This window comes from Musa acuminata, chromosome BXJ2-9, assembly GCF_036884655.1.
Source record: "Musa acuminata AAA Group cultivar baxijiao chromosome BXJ2-9, Cavendish_Baxijiao_AAA, whole genome shotgun sequence".
Lineage (NCBI taxonomy): Eukaryota > Viridiplantae > Streptophyta > Magnoliopsida > Zingiberales > Musaceae > Musa > Musa acuminata.
Genome location: NC_088346.1, coordinates 2,669,796 through 2,684,147, shown reverse-complemented (window position 1 = coordinate 2,684,147; position 14,352 = coordinate 2,669,796). Strand labels below are relative to the sequence as shown.

Genomic DNA, 14,352 nt, shown 5'->3' with positions numbered 1-14,352 from the left:
AACAAAGGCGCGTGAGGGAAAATTTTAGGATGAATAAACCAGTTGGGACTTAGATGATTCTTAAACATTTTAATTAATTAAGCATTAGTCCAGCTATCGAAAACAAGTTTAGACGAGAAAAAAAAAGGTTGAGTACATGACCTGACATGTTTTGCTGCTCCTCTATGATTCGAGTGATGAAGTTGAAATCGTAACGAGAAAAATATCTTTGCGATTCATAATGAGCAAAGCCTCACACGCTCATGAGACTCGAGGAAAGGGAGGTCCTGACAGGGACAGCCGCTCCCAAATGGTCTCATTGCCATTCCGTTTGTTTGTTCCCAGAACAAATGCCGCCAATGGGAGGTGAGGTCATAAAGATGGCGGTCGGTGACAGCGACGCTCCAAGTGGCTCGGGTTCTCATCTTCGGTCGCACTTCTCCTTTTTATGAGTTGCCTTCGTCCTGTAGAAGACACGACTCACAAGTTAAAACAGCTATGAGTTGAAGCAGAGTTGATCCAAGTGTTTATCGTGTAGTCTACACAGAACAAAGTAATCAACAAATCCAAGAACTGGACATACAACCTACTAGAATTTACGGTCGACGAATACTAGCATCCAATGAACGAGTCAGTTAGTTTCTCCAACTTTAGGACCATACCATATACAAACATCAAAAACAGCCAAGAACCCTGGTTCAAACACAATGAGAACATAACAGGAGCAAAAGTTCAACAAAATTTTCCTACCTAAGAAAACTTGCAGTCAAAGAAAACTTCAGTACCCAAGGTTTCTCCAACTTCAGGCTCAAACACAAGAAAGGAGGAGAGAGGTTAGGGAATGGCATCTTCAAGAATTTAGGAACCCTGGTTATAACAAGGTATTATGGAACATTACATTAAAAGGCAAACGAGCTCAGTCATCTAGGAGTAAGCAATACAAAAACATATGAAACTGATGACATCCACAAAGGCCCCACGGAAAGATAAATGTTTTGCTATCCACCATACAAACACTAGAAATAATTTTCATACCACCACCCGTCCAAATGCATTCTTAAAAGCGTTCAATGTTTGTACCAAGCGAAAATTCCTTATTGGGCAGACAAATCACCATACTGCCATGGGTTGAACTCAACGGTGTTGATATCAGTCTCATCGATGGAACCGGAGCTATCGATTCTAGCCCGGTGTTCTGTGTATCTACCATTATATTCGTATACCTCTATATCACCCCAAGGTGTAGGAGTAACTTCGCTTGTCATGTTGAACCATCTTGGGGTAAATTGATGTCCCTGGACCTCTCGATTTCTTTTCTCTGCTCGCTGCCGCTCCTCCAAGCTGAAAACATCAACAACATACACAAAAAAATTAAAAGATGGAATCTCTGGAAAGTATGAAAATCTCTTTCCTCTGGAAAAGCTACAGAAAATAAAGACCCAAAATGCACACTCCAATGCAATACTATATTATCTAAAGAAGATTAATTTTCTGAAAGTCAAAGTTGCCGAGAATCAAATTTTGAAATGTGCGTGCAAGTAGAAAAATTAACTTGCTTGTTCTTAAAAAGTGCCCACCTGCTCTTTTCTGCACCAGCCTTGGACATATCACCTTTCTCGAGGGCATATCTGTCAGGCCGCAATCGGGAGTCTGATGCCAACAACTTTTTAGATGCTGTGTCAAAGCTGTTTATCTTATGTGCAAAATATGTGTACTGGAATTTGTCCTTTTCTGGGGTGGCAGCAACTCTCCATACCTTCAAAATACAGAAAAAGAAAAGAAAGCATAACTCATCAGTGACTGAAAAATAATTCCTCGGCCACTAGTATTACAACAAACTAACAGGAAATAATAAGCAATGAACGCAATCTAAAAAGATGTAGCAAAATTAAATGACATGAAATATTTTCATCAGTAGTAATCGGATATTAAAAATGTAAAAGTAATATCATTGTAATTCATGAACAGGACCCGAGATATGTACAACAATATTCACAGACTTTTTTGTCAAAATCGTGAAATAACCAATTAATCATTCACCAATGTATTGATCATAATCATCACATAAGTCATCTGCAATAATCATCCACTGAAAACACCTAGATGATACATTATTTTGGCTATTGATTGATATTATATTTAAATGTAAGGCAAGCAATTCAGGGTTATAAAAATGAAGCACAGTGTGCACAAAGCTCCTACTAATGCAGGATGTGGGATAAGTCAATTTAACAGCCCCAACCTTGCAAGCAGAGAATCTATTTCCATGACACTAGACCTCGTCAGCCAGGTCCATGAAGGAGCAGTCCCAGAACTTGATAGTGACAGCCAAGACCTTTACCAAGCCTATTTGGCACCTTCAGTTTGAATGCAACATAAATTTGAATATCTTGATATGGTTAAGATTTCAATACTTATATGTTCTCATGGCATTGTATAATCTACACTAGTGTTTCCCCATATAGTTTACATTCTATTATGTGTTGCTTCTTTTCTTACCAAAATTAATTCCTTCCATATCACTGCTCGTCACCTAACCTACTTAACAAGTTGGCTCATGTAAACTGTTGTTTTGGATAGTGTAAGGATGACCATACTCAAACGAACCAGTATCAAAAACTAGCAAATGTTTTAGTTCTTACGAAAGGGACCAGCTAATTTTTCACCAAACCTCTATGACCTAGTAAGCTCTAGGCATATTCAAGCATCTGCCCAATTGTTATGCTTCTGTTCCAAATAATGGAACAACCTAGTCAAATAGCTCCTTGCAAATAACTGTTTCACTACTTTTACATTAGAGGGAATATAATTAAATCAATAGCACATGATATATTGAAATTTTTTCTAAACAAAAAATTTATTTTAGAAGAACGTAGCTATTTCCACAAACCCTAATATACTTGCTTCCGTGAATGTAGCTATTTCATAGAAGACTGATATGGACCTCTTTTAGTTCAGTGCCCGGCAAGGGTTCTCCTTCTTGATCACAGGGCTGGCAACTCATTGACTCATTCCATTTTCCTGTCATCAATATTTTAGGTTCTTCTTCTGCACTATATACATATCCATCCACTTCGTACCGCCCAGCCCTGTCAGTACATTCAGCGAGATGTGCTTTAAAAAAATGCAGCAGATAAAATCAATAAGCAACCACGTAGATACTAGAATGAAGAATAAAAAAAGAAACAGAACAAGAAAATCCATACAACTCCAAGGTTAAAAGCTGGCAATCGTTTTACCTTCCATTAGTGCGGAAGGATCACTAATGCTGTTGTAACAAAGAAAATCATACAACAATAACCTATGATAATTCAAATGGATTAGATTAATGAACCATACCCAAACCAACCACATGGTTGGAAATATAACACAACTTTGTCCCCAGTTGTCAAGTTTGTCATAATCATCTCCCCAGGTGAGTCAACCCATGTGCGCCCAAATATAAGGTTATTAACCTTTGTGGGAGGAGGCACCAAATCCAAGATAACACCATCTTTCTTTAGCTTCACCCTTGTCCTGCATCACATGCAAACCAGCTTCTTATTTCAGGAAACTGTTCCAAATTCACAAACAAGCCAGCTTATAAGATCAAAACAAGTTACATTATTTATAAAGTGTTGGTGGTTAAGAAAAAAGATATTTCTTGATTATGCATCAAAAAATAATAATTAAGATAGAAACTGCACTCTTCAAGCGTTAGTTCTGGAATAGCCCACCTTCCAACTGGATAAATTTCCAACGAGTTTCCTAAGAATTTTGTTTTCAATTTTGAGGTGATATCATAAGTAAAATGTTCATTCTCTGCGTGTGCAGCACTCATTGGTGGATGATGACTAACCTGAAAGTATGATGATGCATGAGTCAGGAAACAGAAAGAACAAGAGCTATCAGTACTCTCAAACAGGAAGCATATGTTGAACAAGTGAAAAACTAAAGATTAGTGCTCAACTGAAATTCTGAGCAAATGGAGCAGCATAGAAACAACCAACCTGCTCTGCAATGAATGTCAGACCACCATGATTAGCCATTTCATAAGTCTCTCCAAGGATAGGATTAAAAGGTTTCCATGTTCGTTGATAGGCAAAATAGATAGAAATTGCCCAAGAGGCTGGAAAGGACAACCAAGCTTTGCATCAAACTATGCATACAACAAAGTCAACATATAAAAGATGGAAAAATATACTTACAAGCATAAACTAACCGCATGTAGGGGTCCTCACATTCATCTGCCAGATCTAACAAGTGGCAATACTCCATTAACTGAAACAAATATTGAATTTATTAAGATATGCACATCATGAACAGCATCTCCCATATCATAAAGAACATGTATGAGACAGATATATGAGGAAATACCATATTCTGTTCTGTTAATGCTATCCCAAAAATGTAGAGTCTGAAAAATGCAATAGGCAAATGATGGAAGGAGATTTCTCTTAAAATTTGCACATATACACTGGTTAAGTGTGTGCTTTCATGGTTATCCAACATGTGTGCTTTAAGTCATGGTTTGCAGTACCGGTCCGTACCGCCCGGTACGGGCGGTACGTACTGGTCCGACAGGCTTCCGGTACGCGGATTGCCTGTTACCGGTCTGGTACTGTAGCAGTACTGTAGCAGTATAGCACTGCTACAGTGCTCGGCACGCCTGAATATACCGCTCGGTACACCTGGGTGTACCGAGCGGTATACCGTACTGTACCGGTACCGAGCGCAGGTCGAAACTCCGGTACGGTACGGTATTGCGAACCTTGCTTTAAGTCCAGAAAGTCCCTGGTTTCTAACATCCTATGTGCAAACATACCCAGATTTAGTTATCTGCCAAATGAGGGATGGACCATTCTTTTGCCAAATTCCCCATGAAATATGGAAAACATTCACAGCATTGGTATATGCAGAAGTAGCCCTCGAATGGAATAGGGCAGGCATGGAGCAAGTCTAGAAGGCTATATTGCAATGGAAGGATTAAGCACTCTGTGGAAGTTAACAGCATATTAGTACTCCAAGACAAAAGTCTCCACACATGCATAAGGGGTTCTTGTCACTAATTTAGAATTCAACTGGTGATCAGGGTCAGTAAGTGGGAACGACATGGATCGATAAACAGATACATAGTGTGTGTGAGTGAGTGAGTGAGTGAGAGAGAGAGAGAGAGATTCATATTGTAAGATCATCCCTGGCATATTAAAGGCATATGCAAAAGGAGTCAGAATGAAAATGACAAAAAATTTACATCATGGATAAGAATGTCCGAACAAAATAACTTTAAATGAATCATGATAATTCCTCTCACTTTAGGTCTCAAAAATCAATCTCTCTGCCTACATTTGATTTTATTAGTGGCAAAGGATCAAAATGGGAGTACTGACACCCCTTTATCGATAATTTTATAATGCCAACTAGTCATGAAATTCTCCTTCGAATTAGCACTTTTGCTGACCAATATTGATTGAGAGCCAGAATAATTAAGTTCATGATTTCTACTTTGTGAATGTGTATGTGTCCATTGCCTATTTCCGGGTGAAAGACAACTAGCCAAATCTAAAAAATCAAACAAAGACAGATTATGACAATTGACAGCAGAAAATGAAAAAGAGATCTCAAATGTGACCATGACCTATTGTCACGGCCTTAGCTGGAATTGCCTAAGGCGTGAGGCACCCTTGCGGCCAAGACGCAAACTTAGCTTGCGTTGCCTAAGTCGCGAGGCACCCTTGTGGCAAAGACGCGAACTTAGCTTGCGTTACCTAAGTCGCGCTTCGCCCTTGCAATATTGCTCCGCAAAGATCAGCCCACTTGCAACCTCTCGCAGGTCCCGAAGGACCTATAAAAGAGAAAGTTGATTAGTTCGAAAGAACGAGCGACGGACAAGTCCCGACATCTCGCGAAAAGGAAAAGCTTTACAAGCAATTCAGCGAACACCTTGCGTGCACAAGAGAAAAGAGGGAGAGGGAGAAATCAAGGACTTTAGAGGGTTGAACGAACAGCTGCAAGTCCACAAACAGTTGCTCACCGGGTGCCGGACGCGACAACAAGTTCCCGTCAAGGTAACGTGCGAACTTGCGAAAGGTTGTTCAACACCCGATACTATACCGAAGCCCCATCCAGCCCTGTGCCACCCGGGGGGTTTAAAGAGGCTGAGATGGTTGACGTTTTGGTGAGCGGAGGCGGACTGCAGAAAACAACCAGTGGCACATGAAAACGGAGCTGTTTTGGGCTGTTTTGAGGCTATTTTACTCGGTTCGGTGAGCGATCGCTTGGTAACGCTGCAACTTGTTCGAACTTACATTTTTACAAGCAAAATGACTCAAAACCAAGGCAAAACATGCTGCCAAGAAGCTATACAGGTGGATGTGAGCGACGAACAGTTCGTTGAACGGAGTTGTTGCGGGTGCGCGACGACCGTCCGTAACACTATGTAGCATCCACAAAATGAACTCTAAACCATGATGTTCAAATTGCAATTACTAAAAAGAATGTAGCAGAAGCCTTAACTGTCACTTCTCAAGATAATTTTTCAACTGCAACATGTATTATTGATATAACAGACATTCACAATTGAAAGAAAGTTACATTGTTTTAAATCTAGCAAACTAAAAATCTACTTCCTTGATTAAACAAGGGTATAAGTTGATCAAGTTTGTACTCCCAAAGTTGATCTGAAACTAAAAACTAAAGCCAAGAACCTTTATCTAATAGGAAAAGTTGATCAAGTTTGTACATATAACATTTTTCTTCAGATGAATGTGTTGCCAACAGCTAATCAGATAAAAGCTTCACTTGGTACAAAGTTACATCACATGGCAGATGGCTAGATCTTGCAACAAATAGATGTAATTCAGAAGCTAGAGATACAAGAAGAAAACACAGCTAGCGAGATTCTTGCCAAAAGAAAAAGGGGTGTATGTCACTGGAAATTAACAACTTTAAATGAGAAGCAGAAGCAGAAGGCTCCTTGGGTACAGATTGACACATGACGATATAGAAAACTCATTACAACGGCTAAAGCCCAAATTAGCACTAACCTCAGCCATTTTCTGAAGCATTGTCATTGGCTCAAAAATGATAACAGGCAATGTCACCATTGATGTCACATCTGAGCCTATATATTTGTGCATCATCTTCCAATAACCATCTCGATCCTATAAATTAGTAAAAGAGACCATAAATGAGATAGAATAACCATGCCTTGTATATGCATAGAAGTGATAGATGCAACAAAAAAGATAAACTTGGCATTTTTGTTTTAACAGATCTAGGAACCACAAAGAAAGCAACTATCTCATATATACTTGTCTCTTCAGATTAAGTTTAAAACAAAATTACAAAAGGTGAACTTAGCCAAGCAGATGATTTTTTTTCCTTCTAAATTTTCCAAAATAAAGGAGATATGTATCATCGTCATAATAAAAAGACATGGCAGCTGATGCAAGATAACAATTAAACTCTACTAGTAAAATATATGGATTGATTACCTTAATATAAAAGAAAATGGCTGTCCGGTGCATCATTTTCAAACTAATAGTGGTCTAGGGGTCAATATACATAGTCTTACTCTTACAAGTAAAGATTTGAGGTTGCTTTCCTAAAATAAAAGGCTGCATTTATGGCTGAAACCAGGAATGTTTAAAATCAGAGTCTGAAAAATGTTTCAAGTTGCTCCATTAGACAATTTTGCTCCTTGGAACAACGTAAACAACAAAAAGCATTTGGGGAATATTAATGTTAAGTAATCACATTGGACATGTTGATGGTCGCAACTATTCTCCTAGTTTACAGTATTGGAATAAAGTTCACTTCTTTATTATCTCTAAAACCATTATAATACAAATGGATCACTTATAACATGGATAATTGAAGTCTTCTTACAATGGTTAAGGAAATTCAATCTCCATGAACAAATCAGGTTTCTGTAAGCAGTAATGGCAAATCAGAGTAACTAATATCAATGACAAAAGGTTTCCAAAAGATCACCAGGTCAAACACTTCTTCACAAGCATGCACCATAAGTATATATGGTTAAAAAGGATGTAAGAGTAATTATTTGCCTGGCATTTCAATAACGTTTGGCTTTGCATATAAAGGAAACAAATATATGGGAAAAAACAGAGTGTTCTTTATGAACTCTTTCATTCCAGTCTTAAGCAAATTTAGAATACATGTGTCCAGAAATTAATGGCAAAGCTGAATTATGAAAATTGGCATAACAACTAAAGACAACAATACCTCTTGCTTCCACCTTCCACGTTGGGCTTCTGCCTCTGCATCTTCAGTGCCTCCATCAGGATTGATAACTTCAAGTCCTTCATAACCCAATAGCCTGAGCCATACCAATTAAATTATTTTTTGCTATGTTCGGTAACTAATTCAACACAGCTAAAAACTTGAATCTTTTATGCAAGAACCAACCCAGCATTGCAATAAAGACAGCCAATATTAAGCCACAAAACATATTAAACCACATTGTTTTTTCTTATTTTGATATGGTTACCAGGCCAAATGGTTGGTACCAACAGACAACAATAAAATGTAGTAGGAACTGGGTTGATGGAAGAAGATGAAAGTATAGAAACCTTTTGCTACTCACAAGCAATCATTTACTCAATGATAAGCAGTTAACAACAAGGAAGCAAGATCTAATAGCAGTGGAATTTATAACCTATCAAATGGAAGACTAGTAATCAACGCACACTCTACTGTTTCTCTAGGCCTGAACGTGATAACGGGAAAGATTTTTCTCAAATAAAATCAATTAATAATATCATGATATAATAAAGTAAGGTTTGTCATACCGTGACATACCGCTCGGTACAAGCAGTATATACCGGTTCGATAGGAGACCGGTACAAGTAATACATTAATATGCTCTCATGTACTATATGTCGGTACTGCTCAGTACATATCATACCGACAGCTAATCGATACACCAGTACAAACCGATAATACGAACCATGCAATAAAGTTCTTCAAATAGGTCCACAAACAAGATGTTAAAATGCGATGATTTAGCCACATTTTGCCGCCACAATACTATTCAAGTGCAAAGAACTTTTTCTACTAATAATTCACTATTCTATTGCTTGTGCACTTAAGTATCATTTTTCCCTGGCTCAACTCCATTTCATCACCACACAAGTAAAAAATCACTTACTTATGAGCATCAATCACCTCTTCTTTGATATCAAGTACAGAGTAATCACCTTATGAAACATAATTCATCAAAAGAAATCCAGAGTCTATAGCTCAATACTTCAAGAACAAAAAGTTAGACAACATGGACAAGCTCCCCCATGAAATATACGGCCACCTTCAAGCACATCAAGAACAGTTCAATTTAACAGAAACAGACTCAGGAAAATGTTCAGGTAAAGAGGCAACAGATCTTGAGAAAACTCGTACCCATTTACGGATTTATGCATCGCGCTGCCCCAGTTCCGAACGCTCGACGTGATCGCGGAGAAGAACCCACCACCCACGGGCTTCTCATCTTTCGAACCCATGACGACAACCCTAATCCAAACTCAAAAGCCACGGATCCCCGAATCGCGAGCGGAAGAAGAAGGTCGGATGGATCGGAGCCCCACCGCCGGCGGATCTGCAACTTCGAAGCTCGGATCCACGCGAAGCGAGCACGGATCCACGAGTTAGCGCCCCCTTCTCCTGGCTGCTCCCGGCGTTGGAAACAGCGAGGGGTCGACACGGCAGAACGAACGGAGAATAAGAACGTGGAGGAGTTGAAACCCGGTCAAATTAACAAAAAGCCCCCTAAGTTCCTGAAATGATAACAAAGCCCTCCGTTTTGGCTGACGTAATGAAAACATTGCAAATATATCCCTTGAAACATATAGTTTTTGTAATCACCCCTCTAAATTTAAAAATATGCAAGCAATTTTCGTTTTGACTATTAATGAAATTTTTAGATATGTTTGATATGCTTTAGAAATTTATTATGATTATTATAAGAATATTAGGGATGTCTTAAGTATCAATATATATATATATAATTTAATCTAACTAATGTTGGCTATAATTAATTTTTTTGTTTTTTTCGAAAGTGTTTTGATTAAGTATTCGATCTCAAAATCTTATCAAAAAAATATTTTTTATTAATTTAAGTATGTAAGATATTTTCACATGAACATAGATTAACTGTAATTAGCTAATTATGTTTAACTATATATTTTTTGGAAGAATGTTAATGAAAGAGATAGATATAAATTTTCATGATAATTGGAGAAACATAAATATTATATAAAAATGTGTAAGGTAGAGTAAAGTATTTCTAAACTTGGAAAGGTTGGATATTTAAAGATCCCAAAAAGGTAAATTCAACATTGAAAAATAAATTAAAAATAAGTCTCCTTTGATTATTTCAAAAATTAAAAACTATTCTATTATAATTTTAAAAAAAAAAATCATCTTTATAATTATTATTAATTATTTTCTGCACTTTTTTCTTTTTTCTTTTTTTGTTTTGTCTATGCAAGCTAATAGATTTATTGTGCTCTTTATTTACTCCTTTATCAATTACATGGTTGCAAAATTCTGCCTCTATTTTTTTTTCTTTTATTAATGCATGTATTCACCATCATCTAATTTATGTTTCAGGGTTTGGTACCAAATCAATAACAAATAAAAATATAAACTAAAATACAATCCATAAAAAATCATGTTCTCTATTATGTAATAATAATCCATGCAAGTAAGCTAATTATTTTCTGTTAGCTTTAACTCAACTCTAGAACCTCTTGTATACTACTACAAATTCTCTGGAGCCACTCTGAATCTTTTAAAGAAAGGAAACTCTTTAAGTCTCTCAAGTGTTTTTATTTGTATACATATGAAAATTGTGAAGTGCATACTTGAAAGGATCTCATTTCTTCATGAAAAGAATTCTCAAAATGATATCTTTGTTAATCAAGCAAATTCATCCATCAGGTTTTTATAGGTTATTGTTGGTCAAAGATATGATTTCTTGCTTTAAAGTTAGATAATTGAGAATTGGACACCAAACATCCATCCATTGCAGCCAGTATGATGGACAAGTAGTAGTACAATGTACTACTACTGAACATTGCAAACACTGAAGCCAAGTAGTAGAGTACACTATGAATCATTTGATCAAACACCTGCAATAGTTCCATCACCACTTGCAGACTCTGCCTAACAAGTCATCATCCATATCATGTGCAGCCTTGGAATCAAACCTTCTCACTTGAGGGGTGTGTTTATTTATATTGATAACTCCAACTCCTCCAGTTTAATCTCATATAAAAGATTTAGATTAGTCTATAAGGTGATCAATTTCACCTCAAGTATTTTTTGGATTGTGATTTAAATTCAATAAGTTGATGTGTCTATCACTTCAAAATATTTTATTTTATTTTCAATTTTTTTATCTGAAAATTGATTTGACCAAAGCAAATACAAATTCTATTTTTTGAGGTACCCTATAATCATCATAAAAAAGTCACTCCAAAATTGTTCATCCTTGCTTATATTGATAAGAAAGATGACGGTGAGATGATTGATTATGAAGGGATCCCCAATATGTCATGTATAGAATTTGCATTCCAAACTCATTGCAACCACAATACAGATGTCATAAGAAAAACCTAATAATTTTCCTGAAAGAAATTCTTGTCTTTTCATAAATAATTATGTCTCCTAAATTATTATCATTTAATGTTTTCCATCGATGGGAAGGAGAATCTATGGATATTGCCGTACACAATTATGAAGCCATGGATGCAAAAGTGACAGGTAAACTGTAGCTTCTCTGAAAGAAAAGACAAGTGGAGAGTGACATGTTGGAAATAAAGTCCACCCTTTTTAGGTCACTGAGAGTTGAGGAAATCATTCATGCCAAGCACACACACACACACACACACACCTTTAGTTATCCAACATATGCTTCTGCAACTTTCCCCACTGAACTTTTATAGCATAGGAATTCAACTTCAACCATGTTCCGAAACATGGAATACACTGCTGCAAAAGATGCAGTTGTATTTGGCTCTCTTGTTCAGGGGTCGTTTTCTGTGTTCACAGAGTGTGATGGATGCCTCCAAAGAGTGTGAGATATGATCACTGACTTGGGGGACTGATGGGGACCTGCACACCAGCAGATGATCTGTGTGTGTATATCATATCATTCCATGATGACTTTTAGTGGAATTATTGATTAGGTGATGGAGAACATAGCAGTTCAGTTCTCCCTGTTGCTTTCTCCTTGACAAGCCAATGAGAGAGTACCACTGTTGAAGGAGTGGTGATAATTGATGGAGTTGCGGTTGAATTCATGGAGAGCAAATTTGTACTTGAGATTCTGATGGCCGAACACCATTCTCCAGCATTATTTATTCTTCTTTTTTGGTGGTATTTCATGGAAACCGATGAAAGGAACAGCAAATACGCCAACAATGTGTTGCAGGAAAACATTTATTTCTGGACATACACAATCGAACCACAAATTATGGGAACAGTTTATGGAGATTAATCCTTTCCCCCTCGTCACAGTGATGATGGATGGATGGATGAACTCGACGGGGAGGAGCTAAGCAGTGACCGATGTTTCCATTGCGACCTTGCTGGAGTACCTAATGCCGTCAGATTTCTCGGCCTCCTCCCACAGCCCGGGCAGTGCTTCCCTGATGTTATGGATGCTTTCCAAAGCGTAGTCGGCGCCTTTGACTTTGTGCGCAGTGCCCACCTGCGTCCATGAATCAGCAGGCCATGAGAAACACATGCCTCGGTAGAGATGAAGCATTCGGCGGTAAGAGATTTACCAGCACAGTGTGCAGCCCAATGCGTTTCCCTGATTGAACGTTCCGCACGCTGTCATCAAAGAAAACCTGCAACGCATCGTAAACAAATGTATCGTATCAGCCACAGAATTCAAGGAGCGACGATATCGTACGTAGATGCGTCTTACGGTTCTCTGGGGATCGATGTTGGCGATCCTGAGGGCGTACTCCATGGCTTCGAGCGATGGCTTGCAGAGGATCGGAGTCTTCGGCAGTTCGATTCCTCCGGTGTCAGGTCGAGCGAAGTGTTCGACGATGTCGAAGATCTGGCTCGAGGTTTCTGTCACAGAGGAGGAGGATGGTGGATTGAGAGTCTCGAAGCATATGATTCCTTCGAAACAGTCTTCCAGTCTCAGCTTCTTCAGCACCTTCGCGGCATGGACCTCATCGGCGTTCGTGAACACCTGGATCGCAGCCGGAAAGATCCATGAATTGGAGAGACAGAGAGACGGAGGAAGCTTTTGTAGAACAATGGAAGAACTTACGACTTTGCGAATGGGAAGGCTCAGCAAGAGTTGCCGGAGAACAGGGTCTGGCTTCAGATTCTCGTGCGGTAATCTTCCATGAACGAAGCTGGTAAACCACAAACTATCAGTACGAAACATGAGACACAGAAATCGCAGCAAGTTTTAGAGTCGAAACCTGTGGTAATCGTCATAGTCGAAGTCGTAGCCAATGGCCTGCGAAACAAGTAGACCGGTTGGCATGACGACAACAAGAACAATAAGACGTAGATGAAACACGAGCAACGTACCTTTAAGCCAGCCATCGTCGTGCCGTAGTTCTTGTACAGAAGATTACACAAGGCCGATACCTTGTTCTCCTCGATCCCAAGCTTCTCAACCAAATAATCTGCAAATCGAAGGAAATCTTCCTGTCAGAACAACAGAGGCAAGCAGCCATGAACTAAAAGAGACAGCTGCCGTACCTCCAATGTTGTTTCGGCACTGGATTGCGATTCCGGAACTCAACGGGTAGAGGGTGTCATCAAGATCTGCACGTAGGAAAACAGCGGAGGATGAAGAACCGATCCAAGATCAGAAACGCAAAGTGAACGGCCAAATCAAACGCTTACCGAAGAGGAGGCAATCATATTTACCCCTCTGAGATTGCCGGCACCGGTCCTCGTACTCCATCTTGATCTCTATTAGAAGCTTCAGATACATAAGACCAGAGTCATCAACAGTTCGAATGATCACCAAAAGGAGCTGTTGGTATTCCAAACACCACAATCTACTTCACCCGTATCTGATCCAAAGTTCTTTGCCGTTTCTGTAAGAACGACTAGAGAGAGAGAGAGAGAGTACGGTCTTCCGACCGACCTCGTTTCCCGAGTCATGGAAGTGAAGCTTACCGGAACAAAGAGGAGGAACCGATCGCTGGGCGATGGGAACTTCTCCTCAATGAAACAGAGCAACGGAGATGGGAGGCGAAGGGGGAAGGAGGATGGTCGGGCTGCGCCGGTTTAAATAGCCGACGCGTCCCCCTCAAAGCCGCAATTAGCAGCTTAAAGTAATTTATTTTTGGTTAATTATTGAGCGAAAGGGACGTGGAAATTGCTTGGTGG

At 38.9% G+C, this 14,352-nt stretch overlaps 2 protein-coding genes across 4 annotated transcripts; both read right to left on the bottom strand.

The window, feature by feature from the left end:
- Nucleotides 1–828: 828 nt before the first annotated feature.
- LOC135622458 (oxysterol-binding protein-related protein 3A-like) lies at nt 829–9,685 on the bottom strand. Its single transcript, XM_065124332.1, has 10 exons — nt 9,379–9,685; nt 8,206–8,299; nt 7,005–7,121; nt 4,167–4,239; nt 3,969–4,087; nt 3,696–3,817; nt 3,319–3,495; nt 2,924–3,068; nt 1,557–1,735; nt 829–1,320 (listed from the first exon to the last, which is right to left on the bottom strand). Exons 1-10 carry the CDS (start codon nt 9,477–9,479, stop codon nt 1,074–1,076), a joined length of 1,374 nt encoding a protein of 457 aa, XP_064980404.1. The 5' UTR covers nt 9,480–9,685; the 3' UTR covers nt 829–1,073.
- Nucleotides 9,686–12,404: 2,719 nt separating this feature from the next.
- LOC135622457 (uncharacterized protein C24B11.05-like) lies at nt 12,405–14,276 on the bottom strand. 3 transcript variants are annotated; one of them, XM_065124330.1, is made up of 9 exons: nt 14,140–14,276; nt 13,861–13,939; nt 13,714–13,779; nt 13,540–13,637; nt 13,428–13,465; nt 13,271–13,358; nt 12,914–13,189; nt 12,768–12,833; nt 12,405–12,691 (listed from the first exon to the last, which is right to left on the bottom strand). In XM_065124330.1, exons 2-9 carry the CDS (start codon nt 13,919–13,921, stop codon nt 12,536–12,538), a joined length of 849 nt encoding a protein of 282 aa, XP_064980402.1. In that variant the 5' UTR covers nt 13,922–13,939; nt 14,140–14,276; the 3' UTR covers nt 12,405–12,535. The 3 variants fall into 3 exon arrangements, with proteins under 3 accessions (XP_064980402.1, XP_064980403.1, XP_064980401.1); XM_065124331.1 differs by having other exon boundaries at nt 12,914–13,065; nt 13,861–14,033; nt 14,140–14,270; XM_065124329.1 differs by having other exon boundaries at nt 13,861–14,033; nt 14,140–14,260.
- Between the last annotated feature and the right edge of the window lie 76 nt (nt 14,277–14,352).